Source organism: Schistocerca nitens, chromosome 2, assembly GCF_023898315.1.
Source record: "Schistocerca nitens isolate TAMUIC-IGC-003100 chromosome 2, iqSchNite1.1, whole genome shotgun sequence".
Lineage (NCBI taxonomy): Eukaryota > Metazoa > Arthropoda > Insecta > Orthoptera > Acrididae > Schistocerca > Schistocerca nitens.
The window spans coordinates 612,008,508-612,033,563 of NC_064615.1; the positions used below are offsets into that span (position 1 = coordinate 612,008,508).

At 42.5% G+C, this 25,056-nt stretch overlaps 1 protein-coding gene across 1 annotated transcript in view; it reads left to right on the top strand.

The window, feature by feature from the left end:
* Nucleotides 1-21,501, top strand: part of LOC126234515 (chymotrypsin-like) — a 36,047-nt gene extending 14,546 nt beyond the window's left edge. Inside the window, exons 4-7 of the mRNA XM_049943211.1 lie at nucleotides 4,796-4,977; nucleotides 7,555-7,647; nucleotides 18,348-18,460; nucleotides 20,666-21,501. Coding sequence (XP_049799168.1) covers nucleotides 4,796-4,977; nucleotides 7,555-7,647; nucleotides 18,348-18,460; nucleotides 20,666-20,824 — 547 coding nt within the window. The 3' untranslated portion in view covers nucleotides 20,825-21,501. The remainder of the gene's footprint in view (nucleotides 1-4,795; nucleotides 4,978-7,554; nucleotides 7,648-18,347; nucleotides 18,461-20,665) is intronic.
* The last annotated feature ends 3,555 nt before the right edge of the window (nucleotides 21,502-25,056 follow it).

Sequence of the window (25,056 nt, forward strand, 5' to 3'; positions counted from 1 at the left end):
AAAGAGTGTACTGGTCCTCATGTTCCCATGCAGTCCAACATCGGGCGACTGGTTACGCCCCAATGCTCCACAGATCTGGATCCTATCGATTTGTCAGCCAACCAAACGGAGGCCGACAACGACGCCCCTTTCAAACTCCACTAGGCGCGTATAACGCTGTCTCACATTTGTGGCCTACGTATCGAGTAGGACCGTCACTTCAGCAAAGGTTGCTTATTGCTGTGGAACATGATCTGCTGGCAACAGTAGCCAGTAGAGAGAGTGGAAGAGGAATCAAGCGTTGACTGCTGGCCTCCACCAGAGAGCGTCGGCTCTAAGCCAAAAGCTCTCTCTGGCACTAGTTTCCAGTTAACGATGGCCTGATTCCGTTTCTAGAAGTATTTTCTGGCTTTGTTCCGACATACCAGCTGTAGGAGTATGAAACCGGTATTTCCCTATAGATAGTGCAAGCCGTCAGTGTAGGACCCGTGAAACCGCTTCTGCAGCGCCATCTGCTTCCTTTAACCGCTGACGACAAATATCAATACACAGTAACCCAAGTTCCATACATAGGTATCTGTTTCAAACCCGTAAACATGTCGACTTTTGTGCCTATGAACTACGATTTGCGGACAGCATTGGTTTTCTGTTACCATTTGAAGAAAACTGTTCCAGAATCGCATCGAATGCTTGTCGAAGCTTTCGGCGAACATGCTCTTGGGAAAACAGTGTTTCGAGTGGTTAAAAAAAATCAAAAGTGGTGATTTTGAAGTGAGAAATGACGAGCGCGGGAAACCACCGAAAAAGTTTGAAGACAACGAATTGCAGGCCTTATTGGATGAAGATGATACTCAAAGTCAACAGGAACTCTCGAAACAATTGAATGTGACGTAAAAGCCGTTTCTCATCGGTTGAAAGGTACAGAAAGTGTGACAATGGATTCCACATGAACTGAATGGTAGACAGCAACCAAACTGAAAGACCACTTGTGAAATGCCGCTCGTAAGATACAAAAGGGAGTCGTTTCTCCATCCAATAGTGACAGGTGATGAAAAATGAATATATTTTGAGAATCCTAAGCGTCGTAAATCAAGGGTGCATACAGGCAAACCGTTGACATCCACTGCAAGACGAAATCGCTTCGGAAAGAAGACAAATCCTCTGTGTTTGGTGGGTTCAAAAGGGTGTCATCTATTATGAGCTGCTAAAACCTGGCGAAACCCTTAACACTGATAGCTAACAACAGCACATGATCGATTTAAATCGGGCATTACGTGAAAAAAAGACCGGTATATGGATAAAGGCAACACAAAGCCATGTTTCTCCATGATAACGCCCCATGATACACAGCAAAACGGGTCAGGGAAACGATTGAGACGTTCGGTTGGGAAACACTAGGGTATGCGGCTTATTCTCCAGGCTTGGCTCCGTTGGATTATCATCTGTTTGCATCACTTGGACACGCTTTAGCTGAACAACGCTTCAATTCTTATGAGAATGTACGAAAATGGCTCCCTGAGTTGTTCGCTTCAAGAGAACGTGTTTTTTTTTTTTTTTTCATGGTATTCATAGCCTCACGGAGGGGAGAGAGAAATGTAGAAATATCAATGGAAATTATTTTGAATAAAATATCGTTTATCAGTTTCAAACAACACGTATAATTATTGCAACCAAATTGCAGTTTCATACTTATACACCTGGTACATGTTAACGTCATTTCATGGGCTGCCAATATTGGCTAATGCCATTACAGACCGGCCTGCGAACGCCATATGGATACCGTGCCTTGAATGTAGGAGGAGGAGGTTAGTTTTTAGTGTCCCATTGATAACGAGGATATTAGAGGCGGAGCACAGGCTCGGAGTAGGGAGGCACGGAGAAGGAAATCGGCCGTTCCTTTTCAAAGGAACCATACCGGCATTTGCCTTAAGCAGTTTAGGGAAATCACGGAAAGCCTAAATCTAGATGGTCGGACGTGGCTTTGACCCATAGTCCTCCCGAATGGGAGTCCAGTGTGCTAAACATAGCGCTACCTCACTCTGTGCCTTGAATGTATCTGATTTTGTTACGTATTGACCAACCCCCATTTATTATTCCCTACAGAGATGCCCACACTCTCGTCAACCTGATCAGATTTTTACTGCTTATCTACCAACTGTCTTTGCATGCCACTTTCATTGTGTTCTAATTTTAGTGGCTAGCAGCGTAGCTTTCTGTCTCGGAGCCATCAGGGAAATGACTAAATACTGGCACTGTAGGTGACGATCGTTTCCGTCAACAGCCGGCTGCTGGTGGCCGAGCGGTTCTGGCGCTACAGTCTGGAACCGCGCAACCGCTACGGTCGCAGGTTCGAATCCTGCCTCGGGCATGGATATGTGTGTTGTCCTTAGGTTAGTTAGGTTTAAGTAGTTCTAAGTTCTAGGGGACTTATGACCTCAGCAGTAGAGTCCCATAGTGCTCAGAGCCATTTTTTTTCCGTCAACTGTCTTGATAAGAAATAGTGCGTGGGCCCCATAATGCACATCAATTTATGAGAGACGGCAGTGTGTGGCGGAGTCCAGCCCATCCTTAAAGCCGTGAAAACGGCTACTACACGCTACCTGGAAACTATTTATAGTGTACGACGCCGCAAATCGATTGTGCATTTTGTACTTTGCTGGTTGATGATCAGATCAGTAGAAAACAGTTTATTAGCATTATCGAAAAAAGGATTTATTAGAATTATATTAATACCTTCAGCTGTAAACAGGCGTTGTTATACACCATCGGGGACATGTTGAAATTGTGTGTCTCGACCAGGACTCGAACCCGGGATCTCCTACTTACATGGCAGACGCTCTATCCATCTGAGCCACCGAGGGCACAGACTACAGGGATTACAGGCACTGGCCGGCCGAAGTGGCCGTGCGGTTAAAGGCGCTGCAGTCTGGAACCGCAAGACCGCTACGGTCGCAGGTTCGAATCCTGCCTCGGGCATGGATGTTTGTGATGTCCTTAGGTTAGTTAGGTTTAACTAGTTCTAAGTTCTAGGGGACTAATGACCTCAGCAGTTGAGTCCCATAGTGCTCAGAGCCATTTGAACCATTTGATTACAGGCACTATCTCGCACACGCCTCCCGCGAGACCCACATTCTCACCTTATATGTCCACACACTACGTTCGTAGTGTCCCACCGCAACACAATCATTACTCGTGGAAGACATTTTTATCAACTCCCGTAAGAGTTTGGGGAATATGTGTGTATCCGCACAGAAGATGAAGGTTATGGTCGGTATTGCCAGAAATATATACTTGTAGTATAAGTAAATATGATATATTAAAGCTGTTTCAAGCATCCTGCAGACAAAGTACAGTGAATAATATTTTTCCCTTAAGATACTACCTCCACCCCACCCCAAATTCTTTAATAGTAAAACGCCTGCTTGATTTACAAATGAGTTAATGTCTGAAATATTTGACAATAAGCTTTTTAAACCTTAATGGTTGAAGATGAAAAAACCTAATTATCTTAATTTTATTAGTTTCAGATAATTTACTGGATGAGTGTAGTCTCGATAGTTTGCGTTCCGTTTTAACAAAAGCTAGTTTTTCATACATATCAGTGTTTGTGAAGTCATATTCGTGAATTGTGTATCGTACAATGGAACAATTTTGGAGCTACATTCAGTGCTGTATGTGGATACTATCTGCAAAATGTGTTGCGAACAGAATTAATATTACACAAGTAATAAACTAAAACGTCGTGCCTGATGCTGAAATTTTACTGTATGAATAGCGAAAATGTAATAAGCGATAATTTCTTTCTTTCATTATTTTTTGGGGTGTCAGCGAGAAATGTTACAAACTGGTTTGAAATTATGCGTTAAGTTTTGTGGAAATCACAAATATTGAATGATTATATTCTGGGTAAACTACGCGCTGTGAGTCTCAAGACATATACAAAGTTACTAACTTTAAGGCTTGACTTAGTGTGTTAAACTTTTTACGTAAGGTTCAAAATGGTTCAAATGGCTCTGAGCACTATGGGACTCAACTGCTGTGGTCATCAGTCCCCTAGAACTTAGAACTACTTAAACCTAACTAACCTAAGCACATCACACACATCCATGCCCGAGGCAGGATTCGAACCTGCGACCGCAGCAGTCACGCGATTTCGGACTGAAGCGCCTAGAACCGCACGGCCACCACGGCCGGCTTTTACGTAAGATTACACATTTCAATGAGCAGGTTACGAGAACATTCGAAGATTTCAAATTTGGTCAGTAATTATATGAAGTACTGAAAACCTAATTTTGTTGTCCCTGGAAGCTGTTAGATAGGCAACATCACAGCTGGGACTGGACGACCGTTTTAACCGTTTAGTAATATAGATTATTCGAATACTAATGCTTTTTGTTGCGGAAGATTCGTGTGTCCCTTTTCAAATAGGCATTGTGGGTCATTAGAGATGTCTTGTTTTTCTTTTTTCCCGGTGACCTGGGAAGGGAACAAAGAGAATCCAAACTGGGAATGTTTTGGAAGGTATTACCAGTTATGATATTTGCTTAATATACAAAGGAGGTTTCCGAAAACTTTGGTCAGAATCAAGGGATTGGAACTATTGTGACACACAGTACCAAGAGGGACCTTCCAAGTGCACCACATGTTAGCGGGAAAGTAATATACATCTGTCACCCAACGAATTTCCCAGAGTTATAAGATGACCTGCATTTATGGTTCCACGACTGCAGTTGTAAAGGGACTACAATGTGCAACATACTAACTGCATCTTTGCTACAGTTCTCTACGTATCTTTAAGTGACAGTGCGTGTTGCAGGTACACATACTGGGATGTGTGGATCGGCGTGCAAGACATGGACACACTGGAGGACGAGCGGGTCACCATCACTAGCAATATATGCACCATACACCCAGGCTTCGACGCCAGCACCGTCAACAACTGGCCAAAATACAACATGGCCATCGTGGATCTCGATTGCTACGTCACAGGCGCCTCCAGTAAGTCCCACAGCATACTTGACGATGATTCCTGATGCACATGTCTAACATGTTCAGCTACTCTCGTTACCCTGTGGTTGGTAGCGCAGTTCTCCAGTCATCTCGTTTAGCAGCTGTCCTCATTTCAGCGTAACTGCTGCCTTCTGCATCACTAGCAGTTTGCCTTATACTGTATAGAGCTGACAACTAACATAACGTTCTTTCGTACTTACCAAGAGATTGTTGAATAATTGCTTTCCAGTAGACCGTTTACTTCCTATAAAGTGGTCGCAACCGTTATGTTGCCTTAAAAAGTAGAAGGCTCCGTGTTAAACGCGTGGCCAGACGAGAAATTCCATCAAAATTACGGCATGACAGCTTAATAGCGGGAGCAATGAGGACTTACCGAATTTTACTTTTAACCATGTTGAAATAGTGATCTTTTTGTTGTTAATTTGACTTTGTTAAAGCCGGCAAATAGTTGATCCCTTCGCAGTATCTATTTCCACTCCATTTTCGAAACGTAGAGCATACCAGGAAGAAGGCATTTTTTATTTGGGTTTGTTTGAGTAGCCGATGTTATGAAGATAAAATAATATGTCTAACGCTTCAAAAGTTGAATAGTAGCTCATGAGGCAGTCGCCTCCATGAAGAATAACCCAAATCTTAGTTGATGGATAGTGAAATATACTCATCAGCAAAAAACAAACTATGGATGGTGCACAGTATATAATCCGATCATTAGCTGTTCTTCAGAAATTTCAAACGTCTCATATACAAGGCGCTTCAAAATTAATAGCGGAAGCTGGTACATCCGAAAAAATATGATAATAACATAGAAGAAAGAAAAGTTCACTAAGCATAGGTCTGCAAACGACCCGTTTGCTAGAAAATTGCGAATGTATGGTTACGAATGGCCACTGATTTCAGTATGGTGTACACTGAAGTGACAAAAGTCATGGAATACCTCTCAATATGGCGTAGAGCATTCTTTTTTCCTGCGTATTGCTGCAGCTCGACGTGGCATGGTTTCAGCAAGTCGTCGTAAGTCCCCTGCAAGAAGTCCTCTCTACAGCTGTCAATAATCGCGAAAGTGTTGCCAGATCAGTATTTTGTGCACCAACTGACCTCTCGATTGTGTCCCATAAATGTTCGGTGGGATTCATGTCGGGCAATCTGAGTGACCAAACCACTCGCTCGAACGGTTCCGAATATTCTTCAAACCAATCGTGAACAATTGTGGTCTGGTGACGTGGCGAATTTTCATGGGGACATGAAGTCCATGAATCGCTGCAATGGTCTCCAAGTAACCGAACATAACCGTTTCCAGTCCATGATTGGTTCAGTTGGACCAGAGGACCGTGGCCATTCCATGTAATCACAGCCAACACCATTATGGGACAAGCACCAGCTTGCAAAGTGCCTTGTTGACAACTTGGGTCTAAGGCTCCGTTGGGTCTGCGCCACACTCGTATCCTATCACCAGCTACTACCAACTGAAATCGGGACTCATGTGAACAGTCCACTGTTTTCCAGTAGTCTAGGGTCTAACCGACATGGTCACGAGCCCAGGAGAGGCGCTGCAGGTGTTGTCGTGCTGTTAATAAAGGGAGTGGCGTCGGTCGTCTGCTGCCATAGCCCATTAACGCCAGATTTCGCCGCACATCCCACATTGATTTCTGCGGTTATTTCAAGCAGTGTTGCTTGTCTGTTATCAGTGACAACTCTACACAAACGTTGCTGCTCTCGGTCGTTAAGTGAAGCCCGTCGGCCATTGCGTTGTCCGTGGTGAGAGGTAATGCCTGAACGGGCGCTAAAGACTACACTGTTGAGCGCCCATAACACCATATCCATCCAATGCCTGAAATTTGGTGTTCTCGGCATACTGGGCATTTCGGAATACTGAATTCCCTAACGATTTCTGAAACGGAATGTCCCATGCGCCAACTCCAACTAACATTCCGCGTTAAAAGTCTGTTAATTCCTGTCAGTAAGCTCTTACCATAAATCAGCTGAGTACAAATGACAGCTCCAGCAATACTTTCCTTGCCAACGGTCGCAGTGGTAACACCGGTTCCCGTCAGATCGCTTGGCTAGCACAGAAATGGGTGACCGTCCGGGTCTGACCGAAGCTACTGAGAAGTGGGGGTGTACTCAGCCCTTATGAGGCCAATTGAGGAGCTACTTGACTGAGGAGTAGCGGCTTCCGTCCCATAAACTGACAATGGCTGGGAGAGCGATTTGCTGACCACATTCCCCTCCACATCTGCTTTTGGTGACGCCTAAGATCTGAGGATGACACGGCAGTCGGTCGGTACCGTTGGGCCTACAAGGCGTGTTCGGACGTAGTTTAGTTTATATACTTTCCTTGCCGTGTCACGCAACCCTAATAGGCGGCACTCAACCCTTCGGTGATCATATACCCTAATGAAAAAATTGATTTCTACAGTCTTCTTACTGCGTTCAACAGAATAACGAGGAAATACATGACTGATAATTCTCATTTAATGAGACGTAGGGTAATGTTTATGAGTCAATAATCAATAATGAGACAGCTATTTCTTGCTCTCATGTAACAATATTTTTCTTCTGTTCCAGATTACATTAGACCTGCCATACTACCAACGTTTGCAGACGCTGGCAATTACTACGCCAATCAAGTTGGCTATTTCACCGGATGGGGGGCGGCCGGTAAGTGTGATATATCCTCTCAATTACCGCGATAGTTATCACTAACACTCCCAACAGCACTGGAGCAGGCTGTAGAGCAGTATATCACTACGTTTCTCGATGTACTGGAAGTGTCTAGTACAGAGCTCTTCCATGAGATGATGGTTCAAAAGGTTGAAATGGCTCTAAGCACTATGGGACTTAACATCTGAGGTCATCAGTCCCCTAGACTTAGAACTACTTAAACCTAACTAACTTAAGGACATCACACACATCCATGCCAGAGGCATAGCAGCAGCGCGGTTTTGGACTGAAGCGCCTAGAACCGCTCGGCCACGCCGGCCGGCTCATGAGATGATATTGATGTGAAAGAAATGTCTTATAGTCCAGCAGGGAATGCTTTTGAATAATTTCCTGCACATATCTTATCAGGGATTGCACCTACCTCCTAAGACATTTTTTCGTACAGAAAGTGTCCGAAGCACGAGAGTGAGCAGAGCATTGGAGAATGCTTAGTTAAATGAATTTTCATTTCACCCCTCATCATCGTGTATTTTTGTTAAGACAAGGTATTGTATTGTATGTTAACCGGGGACCTAGAAACGACGGAGAGGCTCCGTACCCGCCGCAGCCGCAGTGGTCCACAACCCCACGACGACTACCGCAGTCCACTTCATCCCTCCGCCGCCCCACACCGAACCCAGGGTTATTGTGCGGTTCGGCCCTCGGTGGACCCCCCAGGGAACGTCTCACACCGGACGAGTGTAACCCCTATGTTTGCGTGGTAGAGTAATGGTTGTGTGCGCGTACGTGGAGAATTTGTTTGCGCAGCAATCGCCGACATAGTGTCGACACAAATTCGTCGGGCGGATTCGTGCCGGGGACCAGGCGCTCCTTCCCGCCCGGAAAGCCGTGCGTTAGACCGCACGGCCAATCAGGCGGGCTAAGACAAGGTAATTGATAAAAATATAATATTTTACGAGTAAAACATGAGGAACCGTGGAATCAAATCAACAAGACATAGGATGTAAACGTCTCCTTCTTCGTCTTCATTATCATCTTTCAACTGCTTGGCGGTTCTCCTTTTGGATTTATTAAAACTAATTTAGAGAGGACAGCTTCAGCTGCACTAGTATTGGAGGGCCACGCCGGAGGTCTGACACCGCGCTTCCAGACATCTTCCAGACAGCAGATGTTGCCGTTCCTGCCGTGCTGCTGCCCTGCGGCGGGCAGTTTCCGCCAACGTGCAGTGATTGGAACTCGTGCACTGACTGACCAGACCGCGCGTTATGTGTCACCAAATACAATAATTTCATATATCTGAAGGTGGGATTTTAAAATTCCGAAACCGGTAGTGAACTGAATAAATATTAGCGCAAATGAAGGGAATCTCTGTAAATTAATTATCATGCCTCTCAGTTGTGGATGTCCTACGTACCAAATCTTGTGATTTATTAGAAGCTAACTTCATATCTGCGTAATTAGATCTCCACATCATATACAGACTGATTTCAGAATGTTAGTCGCGTTGTTCCTCGTGCTATCTTCCCTCCCAAATGTTCCTCTAGGATGTTTAGAAAGAGCTTGTTGTGTTACGTGCCCAACCCAGTGGTGTCTTCTTCGTTCTGTTGACATCTATACAACTTTTCTTCGTCGATTCTTTGCACGTCTTCCTGGTTGGTGGTTTTGAGTGCCCATTTTATCTTTTAACAGACGTCTCCAACACTGCACCTTAAATGATTCAAGAGATTTTATTTCAGTTTCGCCTATTGCCCATGTTTAACAAGCATAAAGTGCTACGTTCTAAATGCAGCTTTCAACCACCTTATTCCTCAGTTCAGTATTTCTGTCGTTTGAACAAAGCCATTTTTTAAAAAAATTCATGGACTGTGCGTTTGCTGCTCTAAGTCTTTGCTTCCTTCGTCTTCAGTTATCTTACTTCCTAAATATTTCTATGGTCTTGTTTTTGTGTCCCCTTCAATTTTGAAACATCCCCTTAGAAAAATTAATGAATTACTGTGCTGGTAAACCCCTTACGTTATTTGATTTTCAAACAGCTGAGCAAAACTGAACGTACTCAGACATTTCTCTCATTACTTATTATGATCTTCACTAAACTGACACACAATATTTTTAGCGCAACGCAATCTGACTTTCAATAATCCCTACAAAAGAATGGCCGTGACTAACAGTAACCTATACCTTTCATGAATCACTTACAAAAATCTTCGTTACTCGAACTACTGCAATACAGCGAGCGCCAATACTGCCAGATAAATAAAGGGTTCTAACTACTAAAGGCACTAACTACTGATAGGCATAGTTAGCAAATGAAAGATTTTGATGGAGAACAAATAATGTATTTACCTTAATAGTGTTCAAAAGTCATTTATATATTTGTTCATGACATCGAGTCTTTCAAATTTACTCTTTCTGCTGGACACACGTCCAGATCATCCGCTCTCAAAACTCCGCCATCTCTCTCCCCACATCCACCACTGCTGGCGGCTCACCTCCAACTGCGCAACGCTACGCGCTGTTCACATTCAACTGCCCAACACTACAATAGCGAATATTCCAACAATGCCAACCAGCCACAGACTGCACACAGCACAGTCAGTGATTTTCATACAGAGCGTTACGTGGCGTTACCAAAATAAAACCTAAACAGCCTACTTACAATTTTTATTTTTACATCTTGTAATCGTGGGCTTTGCTAGGAACCCAAAATTCAATAGCACTGTTTTCTGAAAGAAGCTGCTGGAATGGATCCAACTTACTATGTGGTATACATGTCCTAATATTAACTATGAAGAAGGTTTGGTTGTTCATCATGACAACGGTGCTCGTTGGATTCCAAACATGTTTATCGACATGTCGATATCCACAATACCTTCAGACATACGCTTACGGTTCGCAGCTACCAATTTTTTGCATTTATGCATAGCATTAGTCTGATCCAAACAGCAACAATTTCTTGATGTCATTATTCGGCAAGAGATCATCTACCGCATACAGTACGAATTCATCAAGGCTTCGACACGCATTGGTATGGACAGATCTACTGGTATTGATGCCTGGAGGATGTGATCAAACTAAAAATAGCTTTCCTGTTATTCTCACTATCCGTGCCATTTATTCGAATCCAAAGGTCTTTCATCAGTGGCGGCAATGTGCAGAAAATTCTAATCGATCTCGACATCCGACATGATTTTCAGTTCTGAAAAACACTGTGTACGTAAAAACGTCTAAACTCCTCTGTCATTCGCGTTCTACGTTAAGCTATAGATGTACCCATAACGAGACGCTTGTAGCTGATTGATTACAGGCACAAAGAGTTCATTTCATTTCCTGCACCTTATGCCTAGTGATACACTGTGGTGATCAGACTTACGAATTAATTGCCTTTTGTCTAGCATTTTGTTTTACTGTTAATAATTATGACATACTTTTCACTCGTTTCTAACAATTTACCCCTGTGATGTTTATTTTACATAGTAACGCCCACTGTACACCTTATTGCAAACTTTGGAACTAACGATGTGCCAAGCCTTGTATGCATATTATCGACAAGATCGATTTGTCACTGCCAGTCTACTTTCATCCGTGATAGATTTCAATTCGGAATGTTTAGTACTACGATGACCCCTAAACTGTTCATTGGGACATAAAAAATTGATTGTTTTTAAAAATGTTTATTGCACGATTTCAGTCATCACCGTCAGTCTTCATATAGTCAGAGGAAACAACAGCTAACTTCCAAGGACAATAGGAAAACCACATTAAAACAAAAAGGGTCAACAGAACTTTCGAAGTATTGTAAATATTGTATTGTACATGTCTAGTAAATTGGATAACACAGAATTATGGTCTGTAAACGTTTTTCCTTTTGTTGAAGGATTTTTACTTCATTGCTGGATAGTGAAATATACTCATCAGCAAAAAACAAACTATGGATGGTTTACAGTGCTTATTCATCTCGCGATTTTAGGCTCCCTCTGAATTTATCCCACTCGGTCCAGCCTGATGCCTGGTTCTTTATAAGACCAATTTTCTAAAAGAAGAAGCACTGGCACAAGTTGAAACTTTTTTCTAAGTTGAGTAATTAATTATGTTGAGCACCCACTGTTTGTGTTTTTATTGATAAAAATGTTTTCTTCGTGCTTCTGCATAGACGAAGCCACTCAATAAACACATTTTTAGATAATCTTGAAGTAATTTTTCTCAGATGTGCAGCATAATTTAAAGCAATCAAAGTCTATTTCTTCATTATTCTGAGTGTCATTCTTGAGTTTCTCCCGGCGTATTTGATAATCAAAACATCCACAGGTGTACTACCGGTCTGCAGTGTCCAACGGGCACAATATTTCGGCGATCATACATGTCGCCATCATCAGGTGAACTGACGGACTGAGCTCCTGTGAACGTGCCAGTACGGAGATCCGTACGCTATGGCTGCTCAGGGGGAACTGGGTTCAGTCGCGGCGGCGGCCGATTTAAATACCCTCCGCACGCGGTTCACTCCCTCCGCTGTCCGCGCCACGCGCCACGGTCGCGCGTTGGAACAGATTGCGACGGAGTCTGAGATGACGTCGGTGTGATGGCTCTGTCCGCCGTGGTCGTCAACTATACGTTTGCTGGATTTACTCTCGATTAACCCAATCGCTGGTTCCCAAGCCTTGCTAAGATTATAGCCACAGTCACGGTTTATGAGGTCGTCATTGGTGCGAATTTCGATGGCCTCTCTAACAACGCTGTCCCAGTAACTCGACGTCTGTACCAGAATCCTCGTGCGTTCATACTCCATAGCGTGATTTTCCGACAAACAATGTTCAGCAACCGCCGACTTGCTCTGATACATCAGTCGAGTGTCTCTCTGGTGTTCACGGCATCGATCCTCGACGATACGCATCGTCTGACCAATATACGACTTGCCACACTGCCACGGAATCTGGTACACGCCGGCCTTCCTCAAACCGAGGTCATCTTTGGCGCTCCCCACCAGTGCACGAGTTTTATTCGGAGGACAAAACACAGTTCCTAGCCGGTGTTTCTTCAAAATGCGGGTGATTTTCCCCGAGAGTGCGCCTGTATATGGAATAATCGCAGTGCCTACCACCTCTCTCGTGATTTCATCCATCTCCACAGGTTGTGCTGTAGTGGTTGGACGGAGAGCACGTTGAATCTTTCACTCTGAGTACCCATTTTTTCGAAATACGGTTCTCAGATGTTCCAATTCCTGGGGTAGACTCTCTGCGTCAGAGATAGTGCGCGCCCTATGTACTAGAGTTTTAAGTACCCCATTCCTCTCTGAAGGGTGGTGGCAGCTGTCTGCGTGCAAATACAGATCAGTGTGCGTTGTCTTCCGATACACCCCATGACCTAGGGTGACGTCAGCTCTTCTCTTGACCAAGACGTCAAGGAAAGGTAATTTACCCTCCGTTTCAGTCTCCATAGTGAATTTGATGTTGGGGTGTATGGAGTTTAGATGTGTAAGGAAGTCAAGGAGTTTATCCATACCATGTGGCCAGATGACGAACGTGTCGTCCACGTAACGAAAAAAGCAAGTAGGTTTCCATTCGGATGACGACAGGGCTTCTTCCTCGATGTTATCCATGTACAAATTCGCTACCACCGGTGAGAGTGGGCTACCCATGGCGACTCCCTCCGTTTGTTCGTAGTATTCTCCATTAAAAAGAAAATACGCGGAAGTCAAGACATACCTAAAAAGTTCAGTGGTCTTCTCGTCAAACTTCTGACTAATCAATTCTAGTGACTCTCGCAGGGGTACCCACGTAAACAAGGAAACGACGTCAAAACTCACCATGATATCTGACTCATCCAACCTGTAGCTATCAAGGCGTTTAACAAAATCCACGGAATTACGGATGTATTGAGCACATTTACCCACATAAGGACTTAATATTCCCGTCAGGTATTTGGCCAACAAATATGTAGGTGCCCTGATGTTGCTGACAATGGGGCGCAATGGTACCCCCTCTTTGTGAACTTTCGGGAGTCCATACAGTCTAGGCGGTACCGGGATAACAATTTCTTAGCGTCACCCTCCGGTAAATCTGCGTCCTTGAGAAGCGACCTCGTCTTGTTCTCCACCCTCTTTGTAGGGTCAACGCTGATCTTCCGATAGGAATCGTCATTTAGCAGGCTCTGCATCTTATCAGTGTAGTTCTTATGGGAGACAACAACTGTAGCATTGCCTTTGTCAGCCGGTAAGACAATTTCAGAGCGCCCCCTCAGATCACGTATGGCCGCCCTCTCTTTACTGGTGATATTTGACTTCATCGGCTTCGATTTCGTCAACGCACGACAAGTTTCACGACGTATTTCCTCAGCTGATCCAGGCGGAAGTCGAGCTGCAACCTGTTCAACAGCACTAACAATTTCTGCGACCGGAGTGAACTTGGGGTTGGGAGCGAAGTTGAGACCTTTCTGCAAAACCGAGACCGCATAAAACTCGTACACTGGTGGGGAGCGCCAAAGATGACTTCGGTTTGAGGAAGGCTGGCGTGTACCAGATTCCGTGGCAGTGTGGCAAGTCGTATATTGGTCAGACGATGGGTACCGTCGAGGATCGATGCCGTGAACACCAGAGGCACACTCGACTGATGTATCAGAGCAAGTCGGCGGTCGCTGAACATTGTTTGTCGGAAAATCACGCTATGGAGTATGAACGTACGAGGATTCTGGTACAGACGTCGAGTTACTGGGACAGCGTTGTTAGAGAGGCCATCGAAATTCGCACCAATGACATCCTCATAAACCGTGACTGTGGCTGTAATCGTAGCAAGGCTTGGGAACCAGCGATTGGGTTAATCAAGAGTAAATCCAGCAAACGTATAGTTAACGACCACGGCGGGCAGAGCCGTCACACCGACGTCATCTCAGACTCCGTCGCAATCTGTTCCACCGCGCGACCGTGGCGCGGGGCGCGGACGGCGGAGGGAGTGAACCGCGTGCGGAGGGTATTTAAATCGGCCGCCGCCGCGACTGAACCCAGCTCCCCCTGAGCAGCCATAGCGTACGGATCTCCGTACTGGCACATTCACAGGAGCTCAGTCCGTCAGTTCACCTGATGATGGCGACATGTATGATCGCCGAAATATTGTGCCCGTTGGACACTGCAGACTGGCAGTACACCCGTGGATATTTTGATCGTTATTCTGAGTGTTTTCCGTATTTATTAACACAAAACAACACGTCCTTCCTGGTATTTCATACATCTGAACATCATGTGACCACTGGTATAGAACTTTTAAGTGTTACAGGGTTTAGGTTAGTATCTCACTTTTGTAGATCAGAAATGGAGAAAGGAAGAGTTGCCACATTCATCAGGAACTGTCATAAATTTAAGAACATAGACATTCATAAATTTTGCCTAGAACAGCATATGAAAGCATCTGCAACAGAAGTAGAATTCCACAAAAAATCCTTCATAATATTAAGTGTATATCGAGCACCTGCAGGTAGCTTTAATCTGTTTGTAAACCACCTTGAAGCTGTACTGGCCCATTTAACAACCAAAAACAAAGAAATAGTGGTTGCTGGTGATTTCAATGTAGATATCCTTAAAGACACTCCCAATAAGAACTTATCTGAGTTAGGAACACTATCATTCATCTTATTTCCCACTGTAAAGTTCCCCACTAGGGTAGCCAATTGCTCACAAACAGCCATTGATATCTTTATCTAGAAGTCCAATGAACAGAATTATATTACAAAACCAATAGTCAATGGCCTCTCAGACCATGACATGCAGTTCCTTCTGTTAAATGGTAATACTGAACAGGATATAAAATCTGTTAAATCTGAGCTAAAGAGGGTAATCATTAAGCAAAAACTGATTATTTTAGGACACTCCTCAGAGACATTCACTGGACTGATGTTTACAGTGCTCATGGCATGAATGAAAAATATAACAGTTTTGCTAATAAATTGCTTAACTTATTCGAACACTATTTTCCCCCAAAACTTACCAAGGTTAGAGCAAAGTCTACAAAGAAGCCATGGATAACTCAAGGAATAGGGGTATCTTGTAAAACAAAAAGAAAACTGTATCTGTCAATCCGAAACAGTTCTGATGTTGTTGCTATAGCACATTACAAGAAATACTGCAAAATATTAAAGACTGTAATACGGACATCAAAGCAAATATATTACAAGGAAAAGATAGTCATATCAGATAACAAAATAAAGACTATATGGGATACAGTGAAGGAGGAGACCGGTAGAACCAGACATGAAGAGGGACAAATAACATTAAGAGTGAATGATACACTGGTGACAGACGTGTATAGTGTCGCAGAACTTTTTAACAATCATTTTATAACTATTACTGACAAGATGGGGTTGTCAGGTTCTGTAGATGCTGCTTTGGAATACCTCAGACCAGACATTTCAAATAACTTTCATAATATGAATTTGACCCTCACTACCCCAGCAGAAATAATATCCATCATAAAATCATAAATTCAAAAACGTCTAGTGAGTGTGATGAAATATCAGCAAAGTTAATTAAAGAATGTGATTCTGAGTTAAGTAACATATTAAGCTATCTGTGTAGCCAGTCATTGATCAGTGGAATATTTCCTGGATGGTTGAAATATGCTGAAGTTAAGCCATTGTTTAAGAAGGGAGATAAAGAAATAGCATCAAATTTCTGTCCAATTTCACTTTTGCCAGCATTCTCAAAAATTTTAGAAACAGTAATGTACAATCGGCTTTATAACCATCTTATCTCAAAGAACATACTGTCAAAGTCACAGTTCGGATTTCTAAAGGGTTCTGATATTGAGAAGGCTATCTACACTTATGGTGAAAATGTTCTTAATTCATTAGACAAAAAATTGCAGCAACTGGTACATTTTGTGATCTGTCAAAGGCATTTGACTGTGTAAATCACAATATTCTTTTAAGTAAATGAGAATATTATAGTGTAATAGGAAATGCTGCAAAATGGTCCAAATCTTGTATCTCTGGCAGGAAACAAAGGGTGTTATAAGGAAAGAGACATGTATCAAGCTATCAGGCATCATCCAACTGGGAACTAATTACATGTGGGGTCCCACAAGGTTCCATTTTAGGGCCCTTACTTTTTCTTGTGAATATCAATGACCTTTCATCAGTAACATTACCAGAAGCCAAGTTCGTTTTGTTTGCCGATGGTACAAACATTGCAATAAATAGCAAATCAAGTGTAGTCTTAGAAAGGTCAACTAATAAAATATTTGTAGGCATTAATCACTGGTTCCTTCTTTGTCACTAAACTTTGAAAAAATACACTACATACAGTTCAGAACTTGCAAGGGGTGTCCCACGAGTATATGCCTAACATACGATGACAAGCAGATAGAAGAAGTGGACAGTGTTAAATTCTAGGGACTACAGCTTGATAATAAATTCAACTGGGAGGAACACACCACAGAACTGCTGAAGCGTCTTAACAAATCTCTATTTGCAGTGCGAATTGTGTCAGATGTAGGGGATATAAAAATGAAAAGCTGGCATACTATGCTTATTTTCATTTCATAACGTCATATGGGATTATATTTTGGGGCAATTCATCAAGCCAAGCTAAAGTTTTCCGGTCACAAAAACGTGCCGTAAGAGTTATATGTGGTGTGAACTCAAGAACATCTTGCAGAAACCTGTTTAGGGAACTAGGGATACTAACTACTGCTTCCCAATATTTATTTATTCCTTAATGAAATTTGTCATTAAAAATATATCACTTATTCAAACCAACAGTTCAATTCATGGAATCAATACCAGAAATAACAATAATATTCACAAGGATTTAAAGTCACTTAGTCTTGGTCAAAAAGGTGTGCATTATTCAGGAACACAAATTTTCAATAAGTTGCCAGTAGCCATAAAAAGCTTAACAACCAATGAAATTCACTTTAAGAGAAGCCTAAAGAATTTATTCGTGGCCAACTCCTTCTACTCTATTGATGAATTTCTCAGTAGAACCAACTGATTTGTATATATAACTACAATACAACTTCTGCACAATTTCAGTGCAGTAATGTGTTCATTGTAAGTAAGTATTTAGTAGTTGTATTACACGTTTATTACCTTATAAGTAAATAAAAAAAAATTTATTTTAAATTCAATGCATTAGTATTTGTAAAATGATTCATACAGCGTTCATTAAAAAATGATGACCATGCCACGTGGAACCTGTGGAATGGTACATTAGCTTATTTGTTTGAGTTGTCAAAAAACAATACATGACAAATATTTACATGTCCTACATCCTGGAGGACCTCCTCACTACGGATCAATTGGAATGAAAGTAAATCTAATCTAAAATCTAATCTGATACTGGGAGCGTGTCAGCAATACGAATTCTGCGGCCGTTCTTTCGCAAGAAATTGTTCTCTGAGCCTTGGGCTTGCGTTACACTGGTAAGGATCGTTAGACAAAATTTTATAAAGAAGGGGACCGACAGCTTTTATAAACTATCTCACGAACGTGTCTAAGTACACTGTTAAAGTTTTACTAAGCGTATTTTATAAAGATCTGTTCGTATGTAATACGGTTGTTATTCGCAACATGACACTGTCATTTATGCTTTATAAAATAATTCCAGAGTGTACTGTAATTCTGATTACACACCAGTTGAAAATTTTTGCTGCATCGTGATTGGTGAGAATGATTTAAAACTCTTAGTGCATCGTGGAATATCTTTTTGTTCGCAGGAGGGGGATTTTCTCGGCAGTTGCTGTACTCGGAGATGACAAGCATTGGAAATTGTGGAGCTGTTAGCTTCTTCATATGCGGGACAACCGCAACTGGAGAGGTGATCGGGAACGTGAGTATCAGAACTCTGTTCCTGTCTGATATGCCTCAGAAATATGAAGTACGTACTTACAGAGCGCACAAGTGAACCTTCTTGATGGAAAGTGACGAATTAGAGCATGAGCGTTGACAGTCATCCTTTTTTTTTACCATGGAATCTTTAGATCTCTGATACGTACCTTGAAGAAACGATAAACATGTTGTTGAAACAACTGGGACACCGACTGCTGTATGCTCCAAAGACTAATGTACATACGAGCACCTTCTGCTATAAATTCAGTGTTAAATCTTCCAGTCTTCCAACAAAACAGCACATTTTCAGAAATAGCCTACGTGTCTCGAGGAAATTGAGCTACACTGCAGTTCATTTCAAGGATGTTCGATGAAATTCAGATAGAGTATTTGAGAACACAAGTCCATGGGTCGGGAGGAGGAGTGAGTAACTTAAGTCGAAAAAGAAATGATCATCAGTTTTTGTATCAAGGAGGCAGTATTCCTGAAATGACGAAGTGTTTAGATTTCTCGTATGATTTTTAGTTGAAAGTGTTTCGTGAACTGACGAAGGCACCTCGGGGAATAACTGCAAAATTCCACGTTCCGTTGATGGCCGAGACCAACGCCGACTACGATACGTCAACGGGAAGATACATGCTATAGAGTAACAACACACCAGCCAAATAAACTAGGACCAGAATGAGATTTTCACTCTGCAGCGGAGTGTGCGCTGATATGAAACTTCCTGGCAGATTAAAACTGTGTGCTGGACCGAGACTCGAACTCGGGACCTTTGCCTTTCGCGGCGAGATACTGGCATAAGTAAAGTTGCGAGGACGGGGCGTGAGTCGTGCTTGGGTGGCTCAGTTGGTAGAGCACTTGCCCGCGAAAGGCAAAGGTCCCGAGTTCGAGTCTCGGTCCGGCACACAGATTTAATCTGCCAGGAAGTTTCATATCAGCGCACACTCCGCTGCAGAGTGAAAATCTCATTCTGGAAACATCCCCCAGGCTGTGGCTAAGCCATGTCTTCGTAATATCCTTTCTTCCATAAGTGCTAGTTATAAAAGGTTCGCAGGAGAGCTTCTGTGAAGTTTGGAAGGTAGGAGACGAGATACTGGCGGAAGTAAAGCTGTGAGGATAGGGCGTGAGTCGTGCTTGGGTAGCTCAGTTGGTAGAGCACTTGCCCGCGAAAGGCAAAGGTCCCAAGTTCGAGTCTCGGTCCGGCAAACAGTTTTAATCTGACAGGAAGTTTCAAACTAGGGACCAGCCAAACTCATGGCTGTCACAGCTAATCAGCCAACCATACTACGAAACCTGCTAATGATTTCTGAACACTAATCTGATGATGATGCATCAACGAAATGTATTTCCGAAACGATATAATAGGTAAACTGTTCACTTATTTCTGTGGCAATGGTAAAAATGTATGTATGTATGTATGTAGACTAATAGCATGAATGTAAAAAATAATTCTTTTATAATCATCAAGCAATCCCTTCTTTAGTCTGTTTGTGTGATAATTTCCTTTCTACACAATTCAATTCAATATCTCTTTATTAGAATGTATCAGCGTCTTCCTGTAGCAGCTGTAAATGCTACGCACTAGAGATATACCTCCAAAGATGACTTCAATTTTTATTTGATGATAAAAGATTCCTCTTCTTCAAAAACTCTTTTTCTTGCTATTACGACTCTGCACTTTATATCATCATTACTTCGGTCGTCTTCAGTTATTTGGTAGCCCAAATAGCAAAACCAATCTACCAGTTTTAGTAGCTCATTTCGTATCCTGTTACCCTCAATATCCATTCCATTTTTTTGTTTTACTTTTGATGATACTGTCATCTTATAACATCTTTTGAAGACAACCGAATCCGTTTGTCTTTCAAGTCCTTTGCCTTGTGTGACAGAGTTAGGCTGCAATATCATCAGCAAACGTTAAATATTTTTCTTCTCCGTTAACTGTAATATTCTTTCCATATTTCTCCTTGGTTTTCGTTACTGCTGTTGCTAAGTAGGTCTCTATATTTCAGTTTTTCACGGTGACGCTAGTGCACCGTGACGTATTATGGATGTCGTTCTTTCTGTAAATGTTGCTTGTTAATGAAATCAGAAAACTACGTTCGCATTGCTACATTTTTGTTTGTTCCCGTGGTTCTCCCATAAGAAATCATTTGATTATTTTTATGTGTTAAGGATGGAATCCTCTCCTGCTTTTTCCCAGGGCGATTACGGAGGCCCGCTGGTGCAGCAGAGTGACAGTGGATACACGCTCATCGGCATCGCCGGCTTCTCGGTGCCCACCAGCTCGTGGACCGTCTTGACGCTGGTCTCGCCCTACCTCACATGGATAGAGGTGGTTACTTCCATCATCGTATCCTGAACGACTGCTGGCTGCCTGAATGCCTCCGAGACGTTGGACGACAGACAGTGTGGCAGCGAAAACGGAGAAGAGTGTCTGCCCAGCTTGTATCCGCACAGACATATACGCGTGTGTACATCTTCGTGCAATGATATTCGTTGTGAGACACAGCCAGCCGTTTCATGCAGCGATCAGGACATTCGCGCGGAGCATCTCAATTTCGATTTAGTCCATTTGTTAATTGGTGATGTGGAAAACTGAAAGAAAGGCAAAGAAAAAGCGTTTGTAGTAATGTCCCTTCTTTATGTATCATTTAGCTTTTTAAGCCTTCTTGCAGGGACATTTCGGTTGACCTAACTTCAGAGATTGTGCTGATAGTGACATCTGGAAGAATTTTCTGAGGGGACATTCTATTGAATCTGAAGTGTTGTACTGTACGTAATTTATCCTCTTGATTACAAGCTTCCAGAGCCCTGCCAGTCAACCATTGGCTCTCTAATACAATGAGCATATTCCAAGAGAAGACCGCCGCTATCATAGTTGAAGGAAGTGGTTATTACTGAAGAATTCCCCTTCAACTTCATGTAACGAATCACTTCTTGTCCACAACTTAGTGCACCTCTGAAACATCGCTTCCAGTGTTTTCGTGTGTAATTTCATAAGTTTATATACAAACAAATAAATAATATAAATATGTTTGTTAATTTGCAGAAATTTAATAATAATCCTGAAGATTTCCATTTTCCCGCCTAAGAGACTCTACAAAAACAGTGGCTGAGTGGTTTTACGGAACACATCGCTTGCAAATATGAAGGTATTTGTAGATGATAAGACGCGACTGTTAGTTGAATAACTATGTCACCGGCGTTCGTCATGGATTTGGCGTTTCCTTACCGGCGAAACTACTGTCAAAAGGAGGAGAGAACACCTTGCTGGAGGAAGCCGCAAAGAAGAACAGGCAGCGTAAAAAAGTTATAGTCGTATCACCGTTAACAAATCATGTCAATAGTTACATCAAACTAGCACTATATCTAGTAAGCTGTATCAGAATTGTTGTATTCAGTTTTGGATGAGGCGAGTCAGTTTTGCACAGCAATAGGTTAAACATAGTTTTTATTCACCGTTCATCTTCAGTATTTCCATAAAACATCAATAATCGAGCATTAATCATTAGTGTATTAACGACAAAAAAGGAAACCGTCAAAATTCAATCACATAAGTGGCTTTATATTGCTGTAAGTATTGTAGTTCGCATTAAAAACCATGTATTGTCCTGTGTTTCTTGAAGTTTCCCGGCGTATCGAATATTCCATCAATTTTCAGGAATGCATCCGGGGTATTACTAAGTCGCATACGGATACTTCGGCGTACAGCCTCTCAGCCATTCTCAAGGTGAGTTGCTTGCAATAGTTTTAACGCCGTGGAGCAAACGCGCATACGTCGAGGATAATACTGTTGTACTCCCAAGAAACGGTGGAATACATGTATTATCCTGTTTATTGATTTATTTGTTAACTTTGTCTCTTCAAGAGTAAGTGCCCGAGTTCAAATTTTCAGTGATGTATGGACTATTAACCGCACTCACGAACTCAGGATACCGTACCGTCCCTTAGATTCTCAACGTAGAGCATATGGAACGACAAAATGATAGGCCATATCGCGTGTTACAGTTATGAAGCGAGACGACTACAGGACGGGAAGAGGGAAGGAAAGAGAGATGGTGTGTCCGTGTGCGGTGATCTCTGTAGGGAGCAGTTACTAAATAAAGCGGCACTGACTTGTTTTGATGGCAAACTGTCAACTGGTCGGTGCAGAAGTTGTGTATAATAAAGTAGCGATGCTGCTATGTTATTACCGACTTAGTTTGCATATAAGACGGAGGATATGATTTATTAGAGAAGAAACACGATTAAAAACTCTGTCTGCACATAAACAGATACAGAAAGAACCGCGTGAACAAATGTTGCGGAAACAACGTACACAATTTCCAAGGAATACGGAAAATCAAAGCAAAAATTGCAGGTGCATCACTCTAACCATACAATGACACATAAATATTCACGTTTTAGATACACCACACACGGATTATGTTAGAACACCATACATGATGATACACACAGAACTGAGAAAAATAAAGGAAATCCGTAGATATTATAAAATGGTTAAATACGAGTATGTGTGTATGTTCCACATCTACTACTAAACCACTGTACCGTTTTCCACCGTACTTGGTACATATCCCTTACTGTCAGGAAATAATCGCTTGGAGTAAGAACCACCTACTTATCACAGTTCAGGAGTATGACGTCATAAACAATAAGCTGCGTGGCAAACTGCCGCATCATGCGTGACGTTTAAATGTATTACTCCGTGCTACTACTTGTGTTAGCAATAAATTTCGCTGCCGGTACCTACAGATGTAGCTAAATGCACATACAAAATTATATCACGGTACCACACGAAATTCAGGAGATGTGACGTCATAAACAATGAGATGCTTGAAAAAGTGCTGCATCAAGTGTGAATTTTTAACACATTTATTCTTTGCTACTAAGAGCCCCGACACCTGGCAGCGTTTTTGACCACTTACAACTGCGAAGCGGAAAAGGTTCAAAAAATGGCTCTGAGCATTATGGGAGTTAACTCCTGAGGTCATCAGTCCCCTAGAACTTAGAACTCCTTAAACCTAACTAACCTAATAACATCACACACATCCATGCCCGAGGCAGGATTCGAACCTGCGACCGTAGCGGTCGCGCGGTTCCGGACTGTAGCGCCTAGAAACTCTCAGCCACTCTGGCCGGCGAAGCGGAAAAGGGCTATAGGAGAAAACAATAGCTGCCCATAGAGCTATGAAGAGGCGTTGCCATAGGGACGCTCAGAAATGCGCGTTGTGGACACATGAAGCAGCTGCGTCGAGCGTACAGAACATGTACACATTTGCAAGTACAGCATCCTGTACATTGTGCATATTTCTTGCTCGACTGTTTCATAATTTCAAAGGTGCTTTAACGAATACATGGGCATGAAATTTTACACTAAAAACACAGCTTTTTTTGTTTTCGTATGTAATAGAAAATTAGCGAAATGAATACCCTGGCAATGCCGGGTTTGGCAGCTAGTAAACTCATAAAATGGGCTGAGTGAGACAAAATAAACAGACAAATCTTATGTTCTAAATATTGTAACTATACTGAAACGCCGTTGAATTCGTCTCTTTTGACCTGAGATACTCGCAACAGAAGTTACTATATGTAGTTGTACCTGAAAAAATGACCTTAATACGGAAGTTATTGTATTTAATATGCAGGGTGAGTCGCGTAAGACGTAACAACCCCTTTACTCCGGGGGCGATTGCACGTATCGGCATCCGGTTTTCGGCGAATCATAGCGGACTATGGGGCACACACGTTGGTACATGCACAATAATCACAACGTTTATATTGACCGAGATAATGAGATACGTACATGTTTTTTAAATGGGACGCTATACTTTTTTACCATCATTCGAACGCTCTGGAAAAAACGCGTATAGTGATGTAACGCATGTTGCTATTGTGATTCAAACTTTGCTTAAAAGAGGGCGGATGAGGATTTACCTACGTAGCGTAGGCCGTGCATGCTGCATAGAGCACGGCAACTCGGCCTGCGGGTCGCGCGAGGCGTGTTTACAGTCTGCAGCCGCTTCCGACCGCCTCGAACTCCAATCGCACAATATTTCCCAGCGTCTTTTAAGCAAAGTTTGAATCACAATAGCAACATGCGTTACATCACTATACGCGTCTTTTACAGAGCGTTCGAATGATAGTAAAAAAAAGTATAGCGTGCCATTTAAAAAACATGTACTTGCTTCATTATCTCGGTCAATATAAACGTTGTGATTATTGTGCATGTACCAAAGTATGTGCCCCATAGTCGGCTATGATTCGCCGAACACCGCTTGTCGATACGTGCAATCGACCCCGGAATAATGGGGGTGTTACGTCTCACGCGATTCACCCTGTAGATACGAGAAGAGACTATACGTCTTTTAGTGAATACCTGATCACGAATCATATGTGTGAAAACAGAATTACGGTATCTTAAACAATACCGAAAACTGTGGAGATGAAAAGCAGATAAAACACAGGACAAGGATACATCGAAGAACCATAGGTATTACAGCATTAAATTATCGTAGTTGGGAAAGATTCAGAGCCCCAAGCAGTAATAGAAGCGAAGCTCAAATCGTTATAGGTACCGAAAGCTGCCTA